This window comes from Saimiri boliviensis, chromosome 2 (assembly GCF_048565385.1).
Source record: "Saimiri boliviensis isolate mSaiBol1 chromosome 2, mSaiBol1.pri, whole genome shotgun sequence".
NCBI lineage: Eukaryota > Metazoa > Chordata > Mammalia > Primates > Cebidae > Saimiri > Saimiri boliviensis.
Window position 1 is genome coordinate 74,302,586 of NC_133450.1, and position 19,310 is coordinate 74,321,895.

The 19,310-nt window shown below is 57.0% G+C and overlaps 1 protein-coding gene across 2 annotated transcripts in view; it reads right to left on the reverse strand.

Moving 5' to 3' along the window:
* The window catches only part of CCDC85C (coiled-coil domain containing 85C), an 85,527-nt gene extending 66,227 nt beyond the window's left edge, over positions 1 to 19,300 (reverse strand). Inside the window, exon 1 of one of the 2 annotated variants that reach the window (XM_010339639.3) lies at positions 18,219 to 19,300. In XM_010339639.3, the coding sequence (XP_010337941.2) occupies positions 18,219 to 19,014 (796 nt within the window). In that variant the 5' untranslated portion in view covers positions 19,015 to 19,300. The remainder of the gene's footprint in view (positions 1 to 18,218) is intronic. The other variant, XM_039469153.2, reaches the window with a different exon arrangement.
* Positions 19,301 to 19,310: the final 10 nt, after the last annotated feature.

Genomic DNA, 19,310 nt, shown 5'->3' on the forward strand with positions numbered 1-19,310 from the left:
CCTTGCCTACGGCCACACGACCGTGAATGCACCTGATCTTGGCTGGAAATGGATGCCTTGGACAGGATCCTGAACAGAAAAAAGTGTTAGGTTGGCTGGGCATGGTCGTTTACAACTTAATCTCAGGACTTTGGGAGGCCAAGGCGGGTGGATCACCTTGGGTCAGGAGTTCGAGACCGGCCTGGCCAACATGATGAAACCCCATCTGTACTAAAAATACAAATTAGCCAAGTGTGTTCCATGGTGCATGCCTGTGATCCAAGCTACTTGGGAGGCTGAGGCAGGAGAATTGCGCTTGAAACCAGTGGGCGGAGGCTGCAGTGAGCTGAGATTTACACTCCAGCTGGGTGGCAGAACAAGCCTCCATCTCAAAAAAAGGGAAAAAAAAGGAAAAACTAGGGAAATCTGAATGAAGAATGGACTCTAATTGATGCCAATCAATACGGATTCATTCACTGTGATGAACACACGAGACCAGCTAAGAAGTTAATAGGGGACACTGGGCGCAGAGTTTATGGAAACTCTCTGTACCATCGCCTTGATTTTTCCACAAATTTAAAATCTGCCATAGCCTGTTCCGAGTGCAGTGGGATTTACAACTAACCGATCAGAGCCAGTTACAGATTTCTTTGTTCCTTCTCCACTCCCACCATTTTGCTTGACTAGCCTTTAAAAACATCCTTTTTTAAAGCCTTTAAAAAAATTAAACTCAAAATTTTTTAAAAAGAAAAACTGCTCTAAAAAACAAACTTGATTTTTAAAGTGTATATAACTGGCCAGGCCTGGTGGCACACACCTGAAATCCTAGCACTTTGGGAGGCCAAGGCAAGTGGATTGCCTGAGGTCACGAATTCACGACCAGCCTAAGGAAGTGAAACCTCTTCTCTACTAAATACAAAACATTAGCTGGGCGTGGTGGTGCATGCCTGTAATCCGAGCTACTTGGGAGACTGAGGCAGGAGAATTGCTTGTACCCAGGAGGCAGAGGTTGCCGTGAGCCGAGATCGCACCATCGTACTCCAGCCTGGGCAACAAGAGTGAAACCGTCTTAAAAAAAAAAAAAAAAAAAAGGTGTGTATAACTAACACACACATGCGATGAGATCTCATAAAATGCCGCACACACAGAGAAATGAGCGCACGTAAAAGGCAGGTGCAATCTGAGCTCAGGTCTGCAGTCCAGCCTGCTGCGCCGTGCCACCATCATGGGCTTGGCTTGGGGAATGCACTCTTTACTTGAGATGTCACCCCTGGGGGAAGCTGGGGGAATGATACACAGGAGCCCTTTGTACTACTTTTACAACTTTCTTTTTCTTCTTTGTAAAGAAGGAGGATCACCATGTTGCTTAGGCTAGCCTCCAACTCCTGGGCTCAAGCAATCCTCCTGCCTTAGCCTCCCAAGCAGCTGTGACTACAGGCACGCATAACCGTGCCTGACTTACTTTTGCAACTTCTTGTGAGGGTAGGATTAGAGATTATTTTAAATCGTGATTTTGAACATTACAGTATCTTCCAAGCATTTCCACCATGAGCAATGGATTATTTAGCAGTGAGGGGACACTGGGCACAGATTGGGCAGCTGCAGTCCAGCCTGGGCCACAGAGTGAGACCCTGTCCCCTCCACCCCCAAAAAGGAAGAACTGCCTCCATACCACACCTGTTTGGCCCTCCCATGGGAAGTGAGCGCTGCCACAGAGGACTCCACCCCTACCCCTCCCCACACACAGAAGGGCCAACTCAGAGACACCAGGCCCCATCTGTCTCCCAAGCACCGGCAAGCATGGCATAGCCTGGGTGGTGGGGACGTGACCATCAGCAGGCACCAGAGGCACAGTCCCCTCTGCCACAAATGCCCCTCACAGGCAGCAGCACTGCTGAAGGTGGCCCAGCCTGGAGTGGAAAAGGTCTGGGGAGCTGAATCACCTCTACCTACGCAGGCGGGAAACTGAGGCGCGGGGTGGGGGGGCACTTGTCTGAGCACCACACTAAGGAACTCACTAGAATATGCTAGAGTGGGGGCATGGATGGGGTACATGTGACATGCCATAGACTCGGGGGCTCTGCTTCCCATCCGCACGTTTCCCACACTCAGGCAACCCCGAGGGTTCCTCCTCCTGAAGCCCTTTCATGATAAACGCATCCATTTTTAGAAAGAAGCCTCTTTAATGAGGCATCATTTCCAGATGCCAACTCATCACTGTCGCACATTAGTCTCTTCCTGACTGAGCCACTGGAAACATGGACAGCAGCAATGTGTCGGCGGGGACCCCCAGCCAGCTCCTCTGCTCCACCGGCCACCCCTTCTACCCTATGCCTACCACTGTCCATCAAGACCCCCTTGCAGAGGGAACCCCTACCTATGGCACACCCCAAATCCTGCCAGGCAGCCTCAGGGCTGGGCTACCACAGCCAAGCCCACAGCCACAGGTGGCACTCCCGTTCTCACAGAGGGCCTCTGCCCTCCTACCCGGGGCCTACTTGCTTCTGGGGCTGAGAGTGGAAGGGACATCCCAACAGAGCAACGGCCAAGGTCCCAGCCAGGCCCTCCAGCCCCTAGAGGCCCACCCCCATCCTGAGGTTCTGAGCAGTCTCTGCAAGGAGCACTCCCTCTTCCTCCCAAGCCCTCACCACCCCAGGTCTGCCAGAGGTCTCACACGACCCTGGGGCATTAAAAGGATCAAACCTCAGGATAGAGAAGCTGGGTGCGGACACATGATCCCAGGCCGTCCCTGCCTCAGGAGAACCCCAGGTTCAGAGCAGGATGAGTCTCTGCGGCCTGTCCCTCCAAGGCCTTCCTCAACATCCTCGCAGGGCAATTAACCATCAGCTAAAGCTCTCGGAGCCTCCTGACCAAAAAACCGCTCAGTGCCTGAAGTTGGTAGTCAGAACTCAGTCTCATTTAAGGCCTCTGGGAGAGATTTTGTTTAGAAAGAAAAGCTGAGAACGGTGTACATGGGTTTATTCCACCCCGCTGTGGGACGGCCCCAGAGAGCTCTAAGCCAAGGGTCTGCCTCTCAGGGGACAAAGACCTTCCAAGGCCCCCAGCTAGCCTGTCCCTCACAGCCCCTTGGCAAGGTCAGTCACCCACCCACTTCTGGATCACTCTGCCTCATTCATTGTTTCCAACTGGGAAAGGCCATGGGCCTGGTGTGGGGGAGAGGCCCGAGCACCTGGGGACAGCCACGGTCTCAGGAGGCAGGCTGGCCAAGCAGGGATCCAGGAGCAGAACCCTGCACAGCATGTGCCTGAGGACCTCTGCGCCCCCACGCTGCGGGGGGCTGGCTCTACCTCTCCCACAGGCTCATCCCTGGGCACTAAGACGGGCACAGTAGGCAGGGGGTTACTCTAGCCTGGAGCCCCCACATCACAGCCAGTCACAGAAATGTCTGCTACACAAGTAACAGAGCCACGCTGTCCTGGCCAGCTTCGGCGTCCCTGTTCTCGTGGATAATGTGGCAAGCCCCAGCCCAGCACCCTCCAGTCTCCCCTTGGCCCTCCCAGCTTGCCTGTGCCTGCCACCCCTCATCTGAGTCCCCTTCCCTGCCCCCAGGCCGGCACAGGCCTCCTGGGCCAGATGCCCCATTGGGTCTGTCATCCCCACTTCCTCCAGCTGCCAATCAGCAAACCAACAAGGGACGGGCAGGGCCGACTGGGGAGACGGGCATCTCAGCAGAACATGAGAGTCCCCCTCGGGGCAGCCTTTCCCGCCACAAAGGGATGCCGAGTTCACCCCGCTTGGGGTGCAGTGGGCATGGAGGTACACCAGCACCCTTCTGAGTAAACATCGGCGAGGACACCCACCCAGGGTGGCTCTTCAGCCAGGCCAGTCTGTCCTGTGCACAACTGCCTTCTCCTCACCCCAGGCCCCCAGCCCCCGGGTGCTCCCAAGCCTGCCATTTCCAGAGGCCAATGCCAGTCAACACCTGTATATTTAGCCAGAGAAAAGGGAGGGGGAGCCCAGGGACCCATCCAAAAGTCACCAGAGGCCTGGTGTGGGAGTACGAAGATCAACGTTGCAATTCAAAAGAAAATGACATTTTTCCCATTTTTATTCTGTTCCTGCTGGCAATGGCGCTGCCCCAAGAAGCCTGAGGGGGCAAGCTGGGGAAGGGAAGCCCGGCGCAGGCGGTGGCAAAGATTTCCCCGGCTGCCCTTTCTGGTCTAGGGGTCAGGTCGTTCCCCCACCCGGCTAAGCGCTTACAAAGAAAGGTCCTGAAGTGAGAGACCAGTGCACTGTGGATCTTCACAGCCCCAAGCAGCAGGAATATCCACAAAAGCCTCCAAACGTACGGATTCTACTAAAGGGTGAGAAGAGGCCAGGCTAGGAGCAGACCTGGGCCAGGCTGACAAAAAGGATGGCCTGGGCTCCTAGAACTTTCCCAAGTTCCTCCAGAGTCTCCCAGTACCATGGATCTGATCCAACTGCTTCACCTCACAGATAGGTAAACTGAGACCTAGGAAGACTGGTCAGAGACAGAGGCAGAAAGAAAATAATCAGGAGGAAGAAGTCCAGGAAGCAGATGTTTACATGAAAACATCCACCCAACCCTAAAGCCCTCGTATAAACAAAAACAGCTTCAGGAAAGAGGTCCAAGCAGTGTCAACAGAGTGAGTGCTGAGGAAAAGGACAGTGGCTAGGGGTGGGCACGGAGCCACAGCCTGGAACTGCCGGACCACAGACGCCGCCAGGACGGCAGGGTGCCCAGGGCACCTGGCACCAGAGGAACACTCGGATTTTACTCGACTCTATGCCTTGTGTTCTGTGTGGAGTTTCCTGACCATGAACGTGTATTCGGCTGCTCTATCTTTACTTTTTAAAGGCTTCAGGCAGGAGCCTCACCAACCTTCTTACCTGGATTCTTCATCTTTCCTGTGTCATGAACCACTTTGGGCTTTGATTAAAGCTGAGGTCCCTAATCTAGGAAAAATGCATGAGTGCACAGTAATTTTGGGGGTTCAGGGGTCCCACTTAAGGAGTCCACTGAGGATGCACCGGCTGATGGGTTGCAGAGACCGCTGTCCACGTGACCAGTGTAGAGAGGAGGGCAGGCTGCTCAGACGCAGCAGGGGCTGCTATGGAGCCATGGGCAGCCCTGAGCTGGCCCAGGTATCTACCTCCTGTCATGACCCCCAAAATAAAGCAATAGCCAGGATGATCATGCCGCTGCCTACACCCCTGCCAGCACCCAGGGGTTGCAAAAGCCCAAGCGACCCCTCCACTACAGCCACATTTGCGCATTTGCTGCAGGCAGGAAGGCAGACACCAGGGATGGCTGCTCTCCCGCTGCCTCCCTCCTGCTCAGAGTTTGGGTTGCACCAAAACAAGGCGTCTTTTCATCCACGGTTCCCACAACATTTCAGCGCCACACACTGCAGAGCGGATCACGTTGCCCACACCGTACCAGCACACACAGGGGACAAGCTTTTAACTCAGTGGAGAGGGATTAGAGGCTCCGCAGATCAGAGCAGCCCTGGGGTGGGGACGCCAGCAAAGGGTAAGGAGCTTCCCAAGGGCCTCCTGACCCCTCCTGGGATCCATCAAACTCCCAGGCTTGGGGACCACTCTCCAGGGTGGGGGCACCTGCAGGAGGGCAGGCAGCATCCCAAGGGCGTCCTGGCCACACTCTCTGCACTGCTCCATCCAATCTGTCAGCAGAAAGAATGGGACAGGGCAGAGGCTGAAGCAGGCAGAGGCACTGGCGGCAGGCTCACCAGAAACCCTTGGCCTACACGGACAGCTCAGCAAAAGAGGGGCAGCAGGAGAACGGAAGGCTGATGGGTTGTCTGGGGTACTGGGGCCTCCAGGGCCATTGACATCAGAGATCCCCTTGCCTGCCACGGCTCCCCCCACCTTCAACACTACCATTGCATTTCCAGAAAAAGGCAGTTTAGAAAGGTCTTTCTTCCTGGTGGTCTAGTGGCTTAAAAAAGAAAAAAAAAAAAAAAAATAGAAGGGGCTTTCATGTGACCTTCCCAATCCACAAGGTCAGAGAAGCCTCTGTTTACGGATGAAGCCAGAGTGCCAGCCAAGTCCTAGCAGGGGACAGGCTGGGAGCTAGGCTTGGGTCAGTGTGACCCAGGTCCAGCCACTGTGCGCTGTTGCTGTGATCACATTGATGTCACCCTGACGCTCCCCCCGCCCCAACATACCAGAGGCTCGGCAGGTCACAACAGGAGAGCACCATGAAACTGCAGTGAGCAGGGGCCAAGCCCAGAGCCAGAGCCTCAGCTGCAGTGCTAATGGCCTCATCTACCAGGGACAGCCAGAGTAATGGCCAGCAGCTGGACACGTGGCTCATTTAACCCCAAGAGGTGCCTGCCTGCCACAGACGCTGCCAAGGGGAGACAGCAGCACAGAGGGCAGGAGGGGAGGACGCTCAAAGCCCTAATGACAAGGCCAGGGCAGTCTGCAGCCTCCCTGGGAGGGAGGGGGTGCCTCACTGGCCGGTAGCCAATCTGCCACCACCCCACCAGTTTAAAAGCCACGCTCTTTGTTTTCTGATCCTGAGGCTTTGTGGCCTCATTTCAAGAACAAGGTGCTGGTGGCTGGGAACAGTTGCCTGGGCTCTGCCGGGGAGAACCCTGGAGATGTGCAGCCCTCTCTGGGCTTAGGTTTCCTGCCCAGACACATGGGCCCCCACATGTGCCCGCTCAAGGCTACCAGCCTCTCCTGCGTGGGCAGGCCTGGCACCCATGGCTGCAGGGCATCCTCCAAGAGCCTGGCCTGGGGCTGCAGAGGCTCCCACAGCTCCCATGGATGCTGAGTGCAGAGGGCTGCAGCTCCCACATCCTGTAGCCCAGCCACCTCCAAAAGCTGCCCTGCACCTCAGAGGAAGGGCAGGATTTCAGTCCATGCAGGAGGCAGGATGGGGCGGGGGTTGGGGGAGGGGTCATCTGAGGTCCTGCCATGTGCCTTCTATGCGGCAAGTGGTCATGCGGCCACAACTCCAGGCAGGGTGGTAAAGCACTGTAGCTCACGGGGAGGTGGCAGGAAGCCCTGACTCCACGCTCAGGGATCAGGTTCCTTTTCTTTTTCTCTCTTTTTTTTTTGAGATACAGTTTTGCTCTTGTTGCCCAGGCTGGAGTACAATGGCACAATCTCAGCTCATGGCAACCTCCACCTCCCAGATTCAAGCAACTCTCCTGCTTCAGCCTCCCAAGTAGCTGGGATTACAGGCATGCATCACCACGCCCAGCTAATTTTGTATTTTTTGGAGAGTTTCACTGTGTTATCCAGGCTGGTCTCAAACTCCTGACCTCAGGTAATACACCTGCCTCAGCCTCCCAAAGTGCTGAGATGACAGGCATGAGCCACTGAGCCCCACCAGGTGTCAGGTTTCTTTCTGTGGACAAGTAGGAGTCGCACAGCCCAGGGAAGAATCGTCTAGACCAGCACTGCCCAGCAGAATTCTCTCAATGATGGCAGTTTCCTTGTCTCGCTGTCAGCAGGGTGCCAGCCTGTGCGAAGGCAGGGTGGTTGATGCAGCTGCATGTCACTTAATTGTAACGAAAGCGAACTGAAGCCTCCACACGTGGCTAGTGGACAGCACTCAAGACTTCGAGCCAGGAAACCTTGCCTGGGAGGCACTGTGGGTTAGGCAGGCGAACAGAAGAGTGCAGGGGAGTGAGGAAGGGGCCCAAACCCAGAAGACACAAGGTGAACAGTGACCAGTAGCAATCTGGACACCTGAGCCTCAAGGCCAAGGAGATACTCAGCTCAGCCCAGCCCCGGACCATGGGTTTTCCCCAGGGCAAGAGGAGCTGGAGAGAGTGCTGGAAGTTGCTCAGGAAGGTCCTAGGTGACCAGCACCACCCCCTTCTAGAAGACAAGCCAGGGGGACACCCAATGCCACCAGGAAGTTGGGATGAGAAGAGGCTGCGGGGCACAGCCACAGCCACCATTCCCAGGGTTTGGGACTGCCCAGGCCAAGGAGCAAACATAGGGAAGGAGGTAGCCTCAGTCTCTAGGGTTTCTCCCCTGGTGAAGGGGGAAGGCGGAGGGGCACAGCAGTAGACGGGAGGGGGTCTGTGTGGCTTTGGTCCAGGAAACGTGGGCCTGTTTTCGGGGAAGGAGCCAGAGGACAGACGCAAAAGGAACAAGAGAAAGGAAACAATGGTGCGGGGGGGTCCCACAGGAGGGGCTGGGCCAAGGCTCAGGAGAAGAGGGGAGCCTTCCTCTGCCGGCCAGGACAGAAGGCGCTGAAAGAGGGAGAAATTCGCTTCTTCATTTTCTGGGGTAATGGTGGGTTGGTGGGTGGGGGGAGCGTCCCAATGTCCCAGCGGCCACTGAGAGATATTAAGCAGCCGGGAAACGGAGCCTTGGCGCAGGCAGTGTGGCCGGAACCTGCTACAAAGAGCCACTCCCAGAGCGGGCTCATTAGGGAGCCAGGCCGGTGCCGCACGCGGGGACAGGCGGGCGCATTCAGGGCCCCACACAATCAGGCCCTTGTGGCGGGCGGGGGAGCACCACTCAAGGGAGCCTGTGATTCCTAGACAAGAGCGGGCCTCTTTCTTGCCTTACAACCTGGGAGCCAACGGAAAGACAGATTTGGGAAGACAAAGAGATGCCTCCCCTGACAATGGATGGTCTATTTTTGGAAATGGGTCGACTCTTCTCCGTAGCTGCTGTTTCGGTGCCACCGGCCCTGCCTGCATCTGTCCCCTTCAAAACAGCCTAAAAAGGCCTCCACCTCACCTGCCCAGCCTGCGAAAGAGGGTGGCGAAGGCAGCCGCCTCCATGGGGATGCCTGGCAGTTGATTCGAGCTCCTGGGGTGGGGAGGTAGGGGTGCAAACTGGGTGTGTCCAGGGCCCAAAGCAGCATTCCACGGCCTCGCCAAAGCCATCTCCCCGGCATCCGTGCAGCACAGGTCAGCGAGGGGGCAACAGGCAGGCCCGTTTACCCCTCACTGCTAACAGGAACTGACACCGGCCTCCCAACCCTGGCCAGCAGGCCCTGTGGTGCCCAGTGTGGGCACACCCTCGCCCCTGGCTGGCCTGCTGGCAGGGCCCATGGCTGCTCTCTGGGATCCTGGCTCTGGCCACTCAGCAGAACCCCCAGAGCCTTCACAGCCTCCAATGACACCAGGACCAACTGCGCCCATCTCTGGGGCTGGGCACAGGCACTGGTATTTTTTAAAGTTCCCCAAGTGACAGCTAATATACAGCCACAGTTAGGAACGACTGGGAAAAGCCAAAATGTATCGATTTTAGCAATTATTCAGGGGAAATGGGGAAGGTGGAATTGCACACATCACCACCCTCTTGGGGAGCTCTGATTTTGCTGGGGGGCGGAAGTAGCTTATTTAACTTGGTGCCAAATGCACAAATGAGAAAAGAAAGGCAGGTGGCCAAAGTGGGTCAACCACTAACTGGCACCTGGTCAATGCCTCCAGGACGCTTCACTCCAACACTGACTGGGCATCACAACAACATTCTCGACAGGGAGAGAGACAGGACAGCAAGTGGAAGAACCTCGAGTCCAGGAACAAGCAGCCTTGTCCCCAGCAAACCTGCATCAGGATCGAAGCTCAACGTTCTCCTCTTACACTAAACCCAGTCTGAGTCCTTCAAGCAGAGGCAATCAGAGAGGGGAGGCAGGTACTTCTGCTGGGGTCCTGCAGGAGGGCAGGCGGCCTGGGCAGGGGTCTCGGTCTCAAACAGTGCTTAAGCGGGTCACCACCTCCAGGCCCCACAGTGGTACCCATGTGGTCACAGGCAGCCATACCATCCCCACCTGCCCCAAGGCAAGGACCAACCACCAGGCAGCAGACAAAACCCGGGCTGCGGGGATAGGAAGAGAATCCCCAGGAATATAAAGAGCTGGCTCAGGGGACCACAGAGTGACCAGCAGGAGGCAGGATGGGCAGGGGAGGCCACCCCTTCCTTGGCCTCAGCCCACCCAAGCTTCCCATTTTACAGATAACTGCAAAAATGAGGGCCCAGGGAGAAGAATGGACTTACATGTGGTTGGGTCTCAAGTGGGCTGAGCCGCTGGTTCTGTCTGGATTGTCCAATCCACAGAACAGTGGTAATCTCCCAAGACCCCCAGGCAGGGAGCATGTCAGCTGACAAGGCCACTCTGGCCCAGCAGGTGATATGTCTGCATATGTATCAGGTAGGGAACAAGGGAAACAAAGATAGAGAGAGACTATAAAAAGGTTACAGTTTCTAACAGGACTTCTAATGGGTAACTCTGGGTCCCCTTGGAAAAGTCCATCAGAAAGGGTTAGAGCTGGAACTGCCAACACTCCGAAGGAAAGCCCAACCCGGGGACTTCAGGGACAGCAGAAGGGGTTTCCAAGACCTCACCTGCCCTGGCCCTGCTCACTGCCCCAACCCTTGTCCTGAGTCCCCACTCATCCATCACCCCAGCTGAGCCCGAGGTGCAGACAAATGCCCACTGCATGCCTTTGCTCGGCTGTTTGTTTTGAGACAAGTCTTGCTCTATGGCCCAGCCTGGAGTGCAGTGGCGCGATGGCTGACTGCAACCTCCGCCTCCCAGGTTCAAGCGATTCTCCTGCCTCAGCCTGCCGAGTAGCTGGGATTACAGGCACATGCTACCACACCCGGCTAATTTCTGTATTTTTAGTAGAGACGGTGTTTTGCTATGTTGGCCAGGCTGGTCTTGAACTCCTGGCCTCAGGTGATCTGCCCAGCTCAGCTGTTCTTTCTGTGAAGCCTGGTCTCCCTTTCACCTCTCTTCTGCTTTTACTAACTCCATCTTCAAGGCCCACCTCAACTCCCAATTCAGTCACCCCTCCTCCGAGCTCCCAGCATACCAGAAGAGGTTAAAAGCCCAACCTGGGCACTTCCGTGGAGAGAAAGTGGCATGATGAATAATCACCCCCACAAGGCAGGGGAATCGGGACACGCCAGCTGGCACAGGCTCCGGGGTTAGCTGGACTGGAGCCCCTGGCCCGGACCAGCCCCATCCCGCCCCTGCTGTGACTTGCCTCACCACCCTGGGCTTGCTCCTTAGAGGAAATGGGGACCCCATTGGAAACTAGCAACTGTTACGGGAGACAAGCAAGAAAAAACCCAGCTGTTCTCAGCATAGTGCCAGGCACACGTTTGGTTCCATCCAAAAGACTTGGCGAACCTGCCACTCTGTGCCAAGGCTGGGAATCAAAAGGACCAGAGCCCCAGGCTCATAAACTCCCAGATGGACAGACAGTAACGGCAGAGGGCCCCAGGCAGGCAGGGAGGGGTCTGGCACCCATGTGGCTGGCCCTGGGCAGGTCCCTGTCTTTCTCAAGTCTCTTAGTGCCTTAGGACTACGTGATGTTTGCACAGGGGTTTCCGGCTCTCCCAGGCATGGAGAGATGGTATCTACTCTCAGATACCATCAGCTGCAGATACACAGTCTACTCAAGAGCTTTTCCGGGGCAGAGAGGGGAAGATCCGAAAGCAAATGTGCACTTGGGCTCTGAGACACGCCCCACATTACAACCGGGAAGGGAAAATGCCCAGCTTTGAATTGAGGAAATGGCAGAATGTCTCTGCCGTTGAGGAATCAGGAAGAAGGAAAGGGAATCAAACCCTCACTTCCTCCATCCACATTAAGTAAACGATGCTCCACACCTCTGTTTGAACAGCATACGTAAGGCAAACCCAAGGACACACAGGCAATCAATACAATCCTGCTCCCTGCTTCTTTCTGCCCTGCTCCCCCAAGAGGTGAAGGTCCCCGGTGAGCTGCTGAAGACCAGGCACCCATCCCCAGGTGACCCGGCTCCAGGCTTGCCCAGAACCCTCTGTGTGGGGGGACAGGGGATGTGTGAGTGACCAATCCTGGGTGCCTGCTTAAGGGAGGGGGGCCATTCCTAACATCTTGTGATCAAAGAAGCATCAAGTCCCTTCAGTAGACAAGTTTCTTCCTCGGTCCCCAAGCCTTTGGGGATGCCACTAGGGTCTCTTGCTATCATGTAGCAGGGAGATGAGAATTTTCAACCCCAGAGCGGTTCCTGACTGGATCCCAGACGCTGATCCCAAGCACCCTAGTGGTAGGGGAGGCAGTGGGGGGGCGGGCAGCATCAGTGCTGGGGATGGAGGGTAGGACCGCACAGCAGCCACCTGGGAACACCAGCATCTCCCACAGACACTGTCCTGCCTGAGCCCACTCAAGTGCTCATGACGCCTGCCCTAGAGGTCAGAGGTCATGAGAAGGCAACAGCTGGAAGCAGGACTTTGGAGCAGGCTCGCCAGGTCTGGAACCTACAGAGAAGGTTCTGTCCTGTGGCCACTCTCCTGGCCAGGACCCTCCTCCCGAGAGAGGCCCTCAGCTTCTGCCCCTGCTACCCTCAGGCCAGCCCAGCCCACACCACAACGGTCAACAGAGTGATGCCCCAGAACCACCACCCCACAAGCCAGACTCCAGGAATCACTGCGCAGGGGGCACTCTGACCTCAGAGGCAGTCTGAGTGAATGCTCAGTGAAGTCCGCTGACGCTTCTCTTCCTCCTAAGAGCAAATTACCTCACTTAACTGGGAGGTCAAGTCCCGCTTCCTGCCTGGCTGACAACCCAGCCCTGCCCTCCCACCTCCGACAATTCTCAACCAGATTCCCAGAGCTGTCTGGGGTATCCACAAGTCCCACCCTCAGTGGATTCAGGAGTGCCCCTTCTGAGCGTCCACACACCCTCCCCTGGCACAGCGCTCCCCAGCCCGGGAGGCAACACAGTCCACGGGGGCCATCTTGCTTGTAGACACTGACGTCTGAAAAGCTGGGACGCTGGGGTCTGCCCTGTGGGGCTGCACACAGCACGAGCCCCACTAAGGGCTATCTCCCCACATCCATCCTGGGTCCACCCTGCAGGCCCCAGGTTCTCAATGCCATGCTCCAGACCTCACTTCCAGGCTTCAGCCGTTCTTACTCCTGCCTGGAATGCCGGCTCCCTCAACTAGACCAGGACTCAACTGGCTCTGCCCCTAGACTGGCACAAGCGTGTGACAGTGGATGTCCCCCGCCCACCCAGAGGAGGCAGATCTGCAGAGTCCAGGAAATTATGAAAGGACATGGAACCCATCCTTTAAGGGCCAGTTCTAGGATCAAGGCCTTGTCAGCCTCAGGATACAGATGAATAACTGAGGCTTAGAGGTTCAGGAAGCTGCCGCGGTCATAAAGCAGGTTGCAAGGCCAAGATTCAGCCAGGGCTTTCTGACCCTGGAGCCAGAGCACTAACCAGAGGGCCACACTGCCCCGGCATGCCCAGTGCCGAGTGCTGCAGGGAGAGAAAGGGGCTTCACACATCAGGAGCTGCCACACCGCACAGGCTACACCTATCATTCATTACACACTCTCCTCCCTCAACACAAAGGCTGGTAACATTTTCCCACTTTGCAGATGAGAAAGCAGAGGCCCGTGGAGGCTCAGGAACTTCCCTAACAGATTGCCAATTCTCTGCACAAATGAAGGCCACAGGCATGGATTGGAAAATCCCCATGGGTGGAAAACGGATTAAGAGCAATCACTGATTTCCTTGCGTATCACGTGCTGGGCTGGGAACTCGGAGCCCGGTCTGAGCAAGAGCGCTGGTATGGTGACCACTGCGGTGGGAAGCCAGCCTCACGAAGAGAAGCGAGGGGAGGAGGCACAGCCCCCGAAGGCTTCATCCCTCCTTCATGCCAGGACACAGGGAGGTAGGAATGAAGCCCAGGGCCTGGCGTCCTGGGAGGAGGTGCCCTGTGGCAGAGGTCACCACTCCCCTGGAACTCCCTGGGCAGTGGGCACAGGGTCACAGGCTCAGAACTCTGACACAGGGACCCAAGACACAACCCAGGCCCCCCTCCAGCCCCACAGGACCCAGAGCAAGTCACTGCACCACCACTGCAAGCCCCAGTTTCCCCACCTAAAATACAGAGATGCTGAGGTCTCCCTCCTGGGACCATTTGGAAGCTCTGAACAGAATGGCGTTGGGACTGGGACGCTCTTTGTGGCAAACTGCGAAGCGCTCAGCACAGCTCACCCACCCCTGGGTCATCTGCCTGGGAGCCTCTCAAGGCCAGCCCTCCTTTTTGAGGCCCAGCATCCTAAGGCCATTGATGGATCCCTTGGGACAGGCTGGGGAAGGAGGGGGAAAAGCTTACCTGACCCACCCCATTGTCTTCACTGACCTTTGCTCCTGGGCCTGGCTGGGTTTAGGAAAAGCGGCCTTATTAGTGAAGCTGCTGCACAGAAAAGCCCTATTCAGAGTCAGCATGCTCCGTCTTTTTCTAAAGGCCCAGACCACCCTGTTCCATCCTCCCTCTTAAACCAACAAAAACAACAGCAAGAGAACAAACCTGTCCCATTTTGAGAAGCTCAAAACGTTAGTCCAAACTTTAAAACGTAAATGGGGCTCAGCCACAGGCTTGGCAGAAGTTCTGGTTCCTCTGTGCTGCTGAAGGGGAGTGGGCCGTGGAAGGGAGGTAATTCGGGGAGGGGAGCAATCGCCTGGGGATGGGCGGGAGGGGGGCTTGATGCCTGTGGTGGGCACACGGGACAGGGGAGGGGCAGGTAGAAAAAGAACTGAAATTTGTTTGGTTTGAAAATCCTATCAGTTCATGAAGGAGAACTTGACTTTCTGGTGTCTGGGGTTCCCCTGCCTCAGTGTGCCACACTAGATTAGAGCATAGCACACCCTAGTCCCAAGTCCAGCCAGCCCCAACCAGACCTCTATCAAAGGTAGCCAAGGCCAAGTGCAGTGGCTCACGTCTGTAATGTCAGCACTTTGGGAGGCCCAGGCAGGAGAGTCGCTTGAGCCCAGGTGTTCGAGACCAACGTGGGCAACATAGTGAGACCCTGTCTCTACAAAAAATACAAAAATTAGCTGGGCACGGTGGCACATGCCTGTCATCCCAGTAGCTTCAGGAAGCTGAGGCAAGAGCATTACTGGGAGGTTAAGGCTGCAGCGAACCATGACAGTGTCACTGCACTCTAGTGTGGGTGACAAGTGAGACCCTGTCTCAAAAAAAAAAGCCAGCCAAGGAGAAAAGCCTATTTGCATGTGCATACCCAGGCCTGCCAGGCCAGCGTCAGCCAGGGCTGCCTTGCATACAGATGGGCCACCTCCCACCTCAGCCACTGGAGTCCTCCCAGGGCACCCAGCAGGGCTGCAACTGCCACCAGCTCCCCAGAAAGGACAGCAGGGCCACTTTCCCCACTAGCTCATCAGCAAATGTGGCCACACAAGGGGCTCAGATGCAAAATTCAGGTGAGCTGTCTAAACAGCCAGCAGTTTTGAAGAGGAAACCAAGGTCTGTTGGGTGAACCCCCAAGGACTGTACAGCAGGCGAAACCTACTGTGTGTAGATCCTGACCACACTCAACCTTGTGTAGATAATGTGGCACTGTGGGTTCTGTCCACCTTACAGAAGAGGCGCAGGGTGGGGCTTGGCCAGTTAATAACTGGCCCAATATACAAGGAGGAGCTGAGATTCAGACTCAAGTCAACCTTGGCCTCTGGGTAATGGGGTTATCAGCCATCTGCTCAGTGGCCACCGATAAGGAAGTGACACTTCCCATCATGGGAGAAAGAGGGCAAACCTGGGTCAGGAATCAAGAATAGGGAGTCACCAGTGTCCCCTGATTAACAGTAACAGCAAACATGACAACAGGCTAAAAGCACAACAGGTTTAGACCCATGCCCTGAACGGGAGATGATCCCGGCAGCAAACTCACCCGGGATAGACACTGCCAGTAAGCCATCTTCCCAGGCAAGACTAGGAAGCCCTCTAAGCCTTGCTTGCCTGTAAAATGGGGACAATACTGCTTCCCCAGGGTTCCTGCGAGGAACTAAGACCAAGCATAGAAGGTGCAAGCCTGGTGTGTGACCCCACTTTAGACACCACCTGGACACAGACCCATTATCTCCCTCAGCTCAGGGGCAATCTTTGCTCAACTTAAAGCTATACATCTCAGAATAGAAAAGCCCACTTTCACTAGGCAAGGTGGCTCATGCCTCTAATCACAGCTACTCAGGAGGCTGAGCTGGGAGGATCACTTAAGCCTGGGAGGTTAAGGCTGTAGTGAGCCATGAGTGTGCCACTGTACTCCAGCCTGGGTGACAGAGTGACACCCTAGCTTGAAAAAAAAGGCAAACAGGAAAAGCTCGGTTTCTAAGAGAAGGACCTTTCCTGGTTTCCAAGCATTCTATTTATATCAGTGGGACAACCTCTCAAGGCCACACAAGGCTTTAAGAAACAAAACTCCATAAGAATTCCTTCTGTAACTGAAATTTGTAATAATAATGCTGAATTTTCATTTTACCCCAAAGCAAAGGTTTGCTGCCACATCTGCAGCAGTCCTGTGCTAAGCGGACCTGGGAGAGGATGAGTTCTGTGGAAAACCCTACACTTCACCCCCCCACCAGCCCCCAGTGGGGCAGAAAACTCAGTCCAGCCTGGTCCTTCACTCCTGCATTATTCACTCCCGCAGCTGTCTCACGCTGAGCCAGGCTGAGCCAGATCAGGTGCATCTCCTGGCCCAAAACACAACGGAGCCTTTCCTGCAAGTAGGCTCTGAACACTCCGGCCCTCCAGTGTCCTGCAGAGAGGCACTCTCGCCAAGTGTCATTGATGACGCAGCTAAAAACCAGAAACATTTCATTTTCCAGCCATGAGACTGCAGCAATTTGCTCCTTTGTACTGCACTTGGGGAAACTGAGGCCCAGATAACTGACTCTTCAAAAGGATGGCGAGGTCAAGGAGACTGAGATGCTCTAAACAGCTCCAACAGATTAAACCACCAGACTCTGCGCTAGTCACACTGACCTGAAGCAGCCCACAGTGGGAGCTGGGGGGTGGATACAGTGTTACAAAGAGAAACCTGAGTTGTAGCCATAGATTGCTAATCAGTAACAAAATATCCCTCTAAACCCAGTCCTGCCCTGAACCTACAGACCCAGGATGGTAAATAAAGGAAAAATATGCTGCACTGCCCCCTGCCCCAGCTCCACGGGTATGGTTCCCACCCCAGTCCCCACCCCAACACGCCTGCAGAGGCCACTTGGCCACCAAACCAAGGAGAAAGCAGCCCTCCCCAGCTCAGGCTGAGGGGTGCTGGGGAGGGTAGACACTTTGTCTGAATTAGGAAAGGCTTTAAAGGGAACCAGAAAGGACTATTGATCCCCACGATCAGGCAAAAAGTTCAGGCAGCTGCAACTACCACCGGAACTAGAAGCCAAGCTACCAAAAGTGTGAAGATCAGGGAGGCCCCAGCTCCTCCGCAGGGACCAGAAAGCCGGCAGGCAGGCAGCAGCAGGACTGGTCAGGGGGCTGGGAGGGGGCGCAGGCTGCAGGATCCCACAGCCCCAAGCTGGGGCCACCCTCTGCACTGGGTGCAGCAGGAACATGGGCGTGGAAAACAGCCGCTGAGTTTTCCAGAAGCCAAAGGTCCTCCCACCCACACATACCCTGGTCGCAGACGACCACGGCACTTCCTGTAAGGCGATCAACAGTTTACAAATCCCTTCAGAAGGTTTATCTCCGCCTCAAACCCACGAGGCAGAGGTCATCATCTCCATTTTACAGACAAAGAAACTGAGGGACACAGAGGAGAAAAGCTAGGATCCGTTCCAAATACATCTCCCTCGGAAAAGTCTTAGAGCCTTGGCTGAGAAAGGTCTTGGGACCAGAAGGGCAGAATTTATGGCAAACCAGAAAGGTTCTTCGCCCCAGGCCTTTTCCCAGCTGCCGCCGAGTCTCAAGGCGGCTGCCTGTGCTCCTTCCCAATCCCCACGCCTTACTGCAGAACTCCAGTCACTGCGCACACGTGGACACTGTTTGGTTTGGAGGACACCTGTTGCTGTAAGAGGGGAAATTCACTTGCGCTCAAGGGGCCTTGTATTCTTTTCTGTTTAGAACTTCCCGCTGCTGGGCAAGGATTTCTAAGGCTGGGATGAAGTGCCCACCCCTAGCCCAGCAGTGCCAGACGCTAATTTTAGCAACTATGCCTGAGAGAAACTTTTCTGGGACCGGACCGGCTGCAGGTTCTGAGCTGAACAGAAACACGCTTCACCACTGGACTGGCCCACCACCGCCCAAAGCCGAACTTCGGGTGGGTGAGGGATCCCCTGGCCCAGGAACCATGACAGCTGCAGGAGGGGTCTGGAGTGCCGGCTGCACGAGTGGGACCGCCGGAAACCACCTCCTCTCGTCACCCCTGGGCCCAGCCTTCATCGCAGGCTGGGGAAGGGGCTGCACCCCGGGAAACCCGCGCCGCCTGGCCCTTGCAGTCCTTACCGTGCAGGCCGTTGGGGATGCTGCGGTGGTGCGGCGGCGCCGACAGGTCGTCCAGGGACCGACGTGTGGCTCCTGCCTTGCCGTCGGGGGCCTTGTGCGGCCCGGGGGGCAGCAGCGGGGGTGGGACGTGGTGGTGGTGGTCGGGGCTGCCGCCGCTGCCCGCGCTGGACGTACTGCTGCCGTCGCCCACGTCGCGGGCTCCCGCGCCCGGCGCGCCACCCGCCAGGGGCCCGCTCAGGCTGGCCTGGCTGTCGATGGAGCTGCGGGAGCCGGCGCCGCCGCCGCTGCCGCTCCCTCCGCCGCCTGCGCCCCCCGCCGCCGCCAGTGCCGCGCGCTCCTCGTCCAGCAGCAGCACCAGCTCCTTGAGCTCCAGGTTTTCGCGCAGCAGGGCCTCCTGGCGCGCCTCGAGCTCGCGCAGCTTCTGCTGCGAGCGGGCCACCTCGTGCCACACGGCGCCGGCCGCGTGGCGCCCGAAGCGCTGCCACTCGCGCGCCAGCTTGCGCCCCTTCTGCCGGTCGTCGTCGAGGAAGCAACAGAGCTCGCGCAGTTCCTGGTTGTCGTCCTGCAGCCGCTGGTTCACGTCCTTGAGGCCGCGGATCTCCAGCAGGTGCTGCTGCAGCCGCCGGTTCACGTCGCGCATCAGGCCGCCGTGCTCCAGCATGAGGCCCACCTTCTCGCCCTCCGCGCGCCGCAGCCGCCGCGCCAGCTCCTCCTTGCTCCAGCGCAGCAGCTCCTCGTCCGGCACCTGGCTCAGCTCCTCCGACGCCGCCGCCGCCGTCGCCGCGGGCTTCGCCATGGCGGGGCCGTCACCGCAGCATCGCCCTCGCCCTCGCCCGGCCGGCGCTCCCCGCGCCGGGGCTCCGCTGGGCCGGTCCGCGCGCGGGCGGGGGGCGGCCGGGGGCGCGTGCGGCCCGCCCCACGCCGCCTCGCGCGCCCTCTCGCCGCGACCGCCGGGGCTGCCCGGGATCCCGCGCGCCTCGGGGCTGAGCGAGCGGAGGCGGCTGCTGCGTCGGCGGCCGAGGTGCCGGGCGCTCTCCCGGCTGTGGCGAGGCAGGCGGAGGCCCGCCCCCGGCCCCGCTCCCGGAGCCCCCG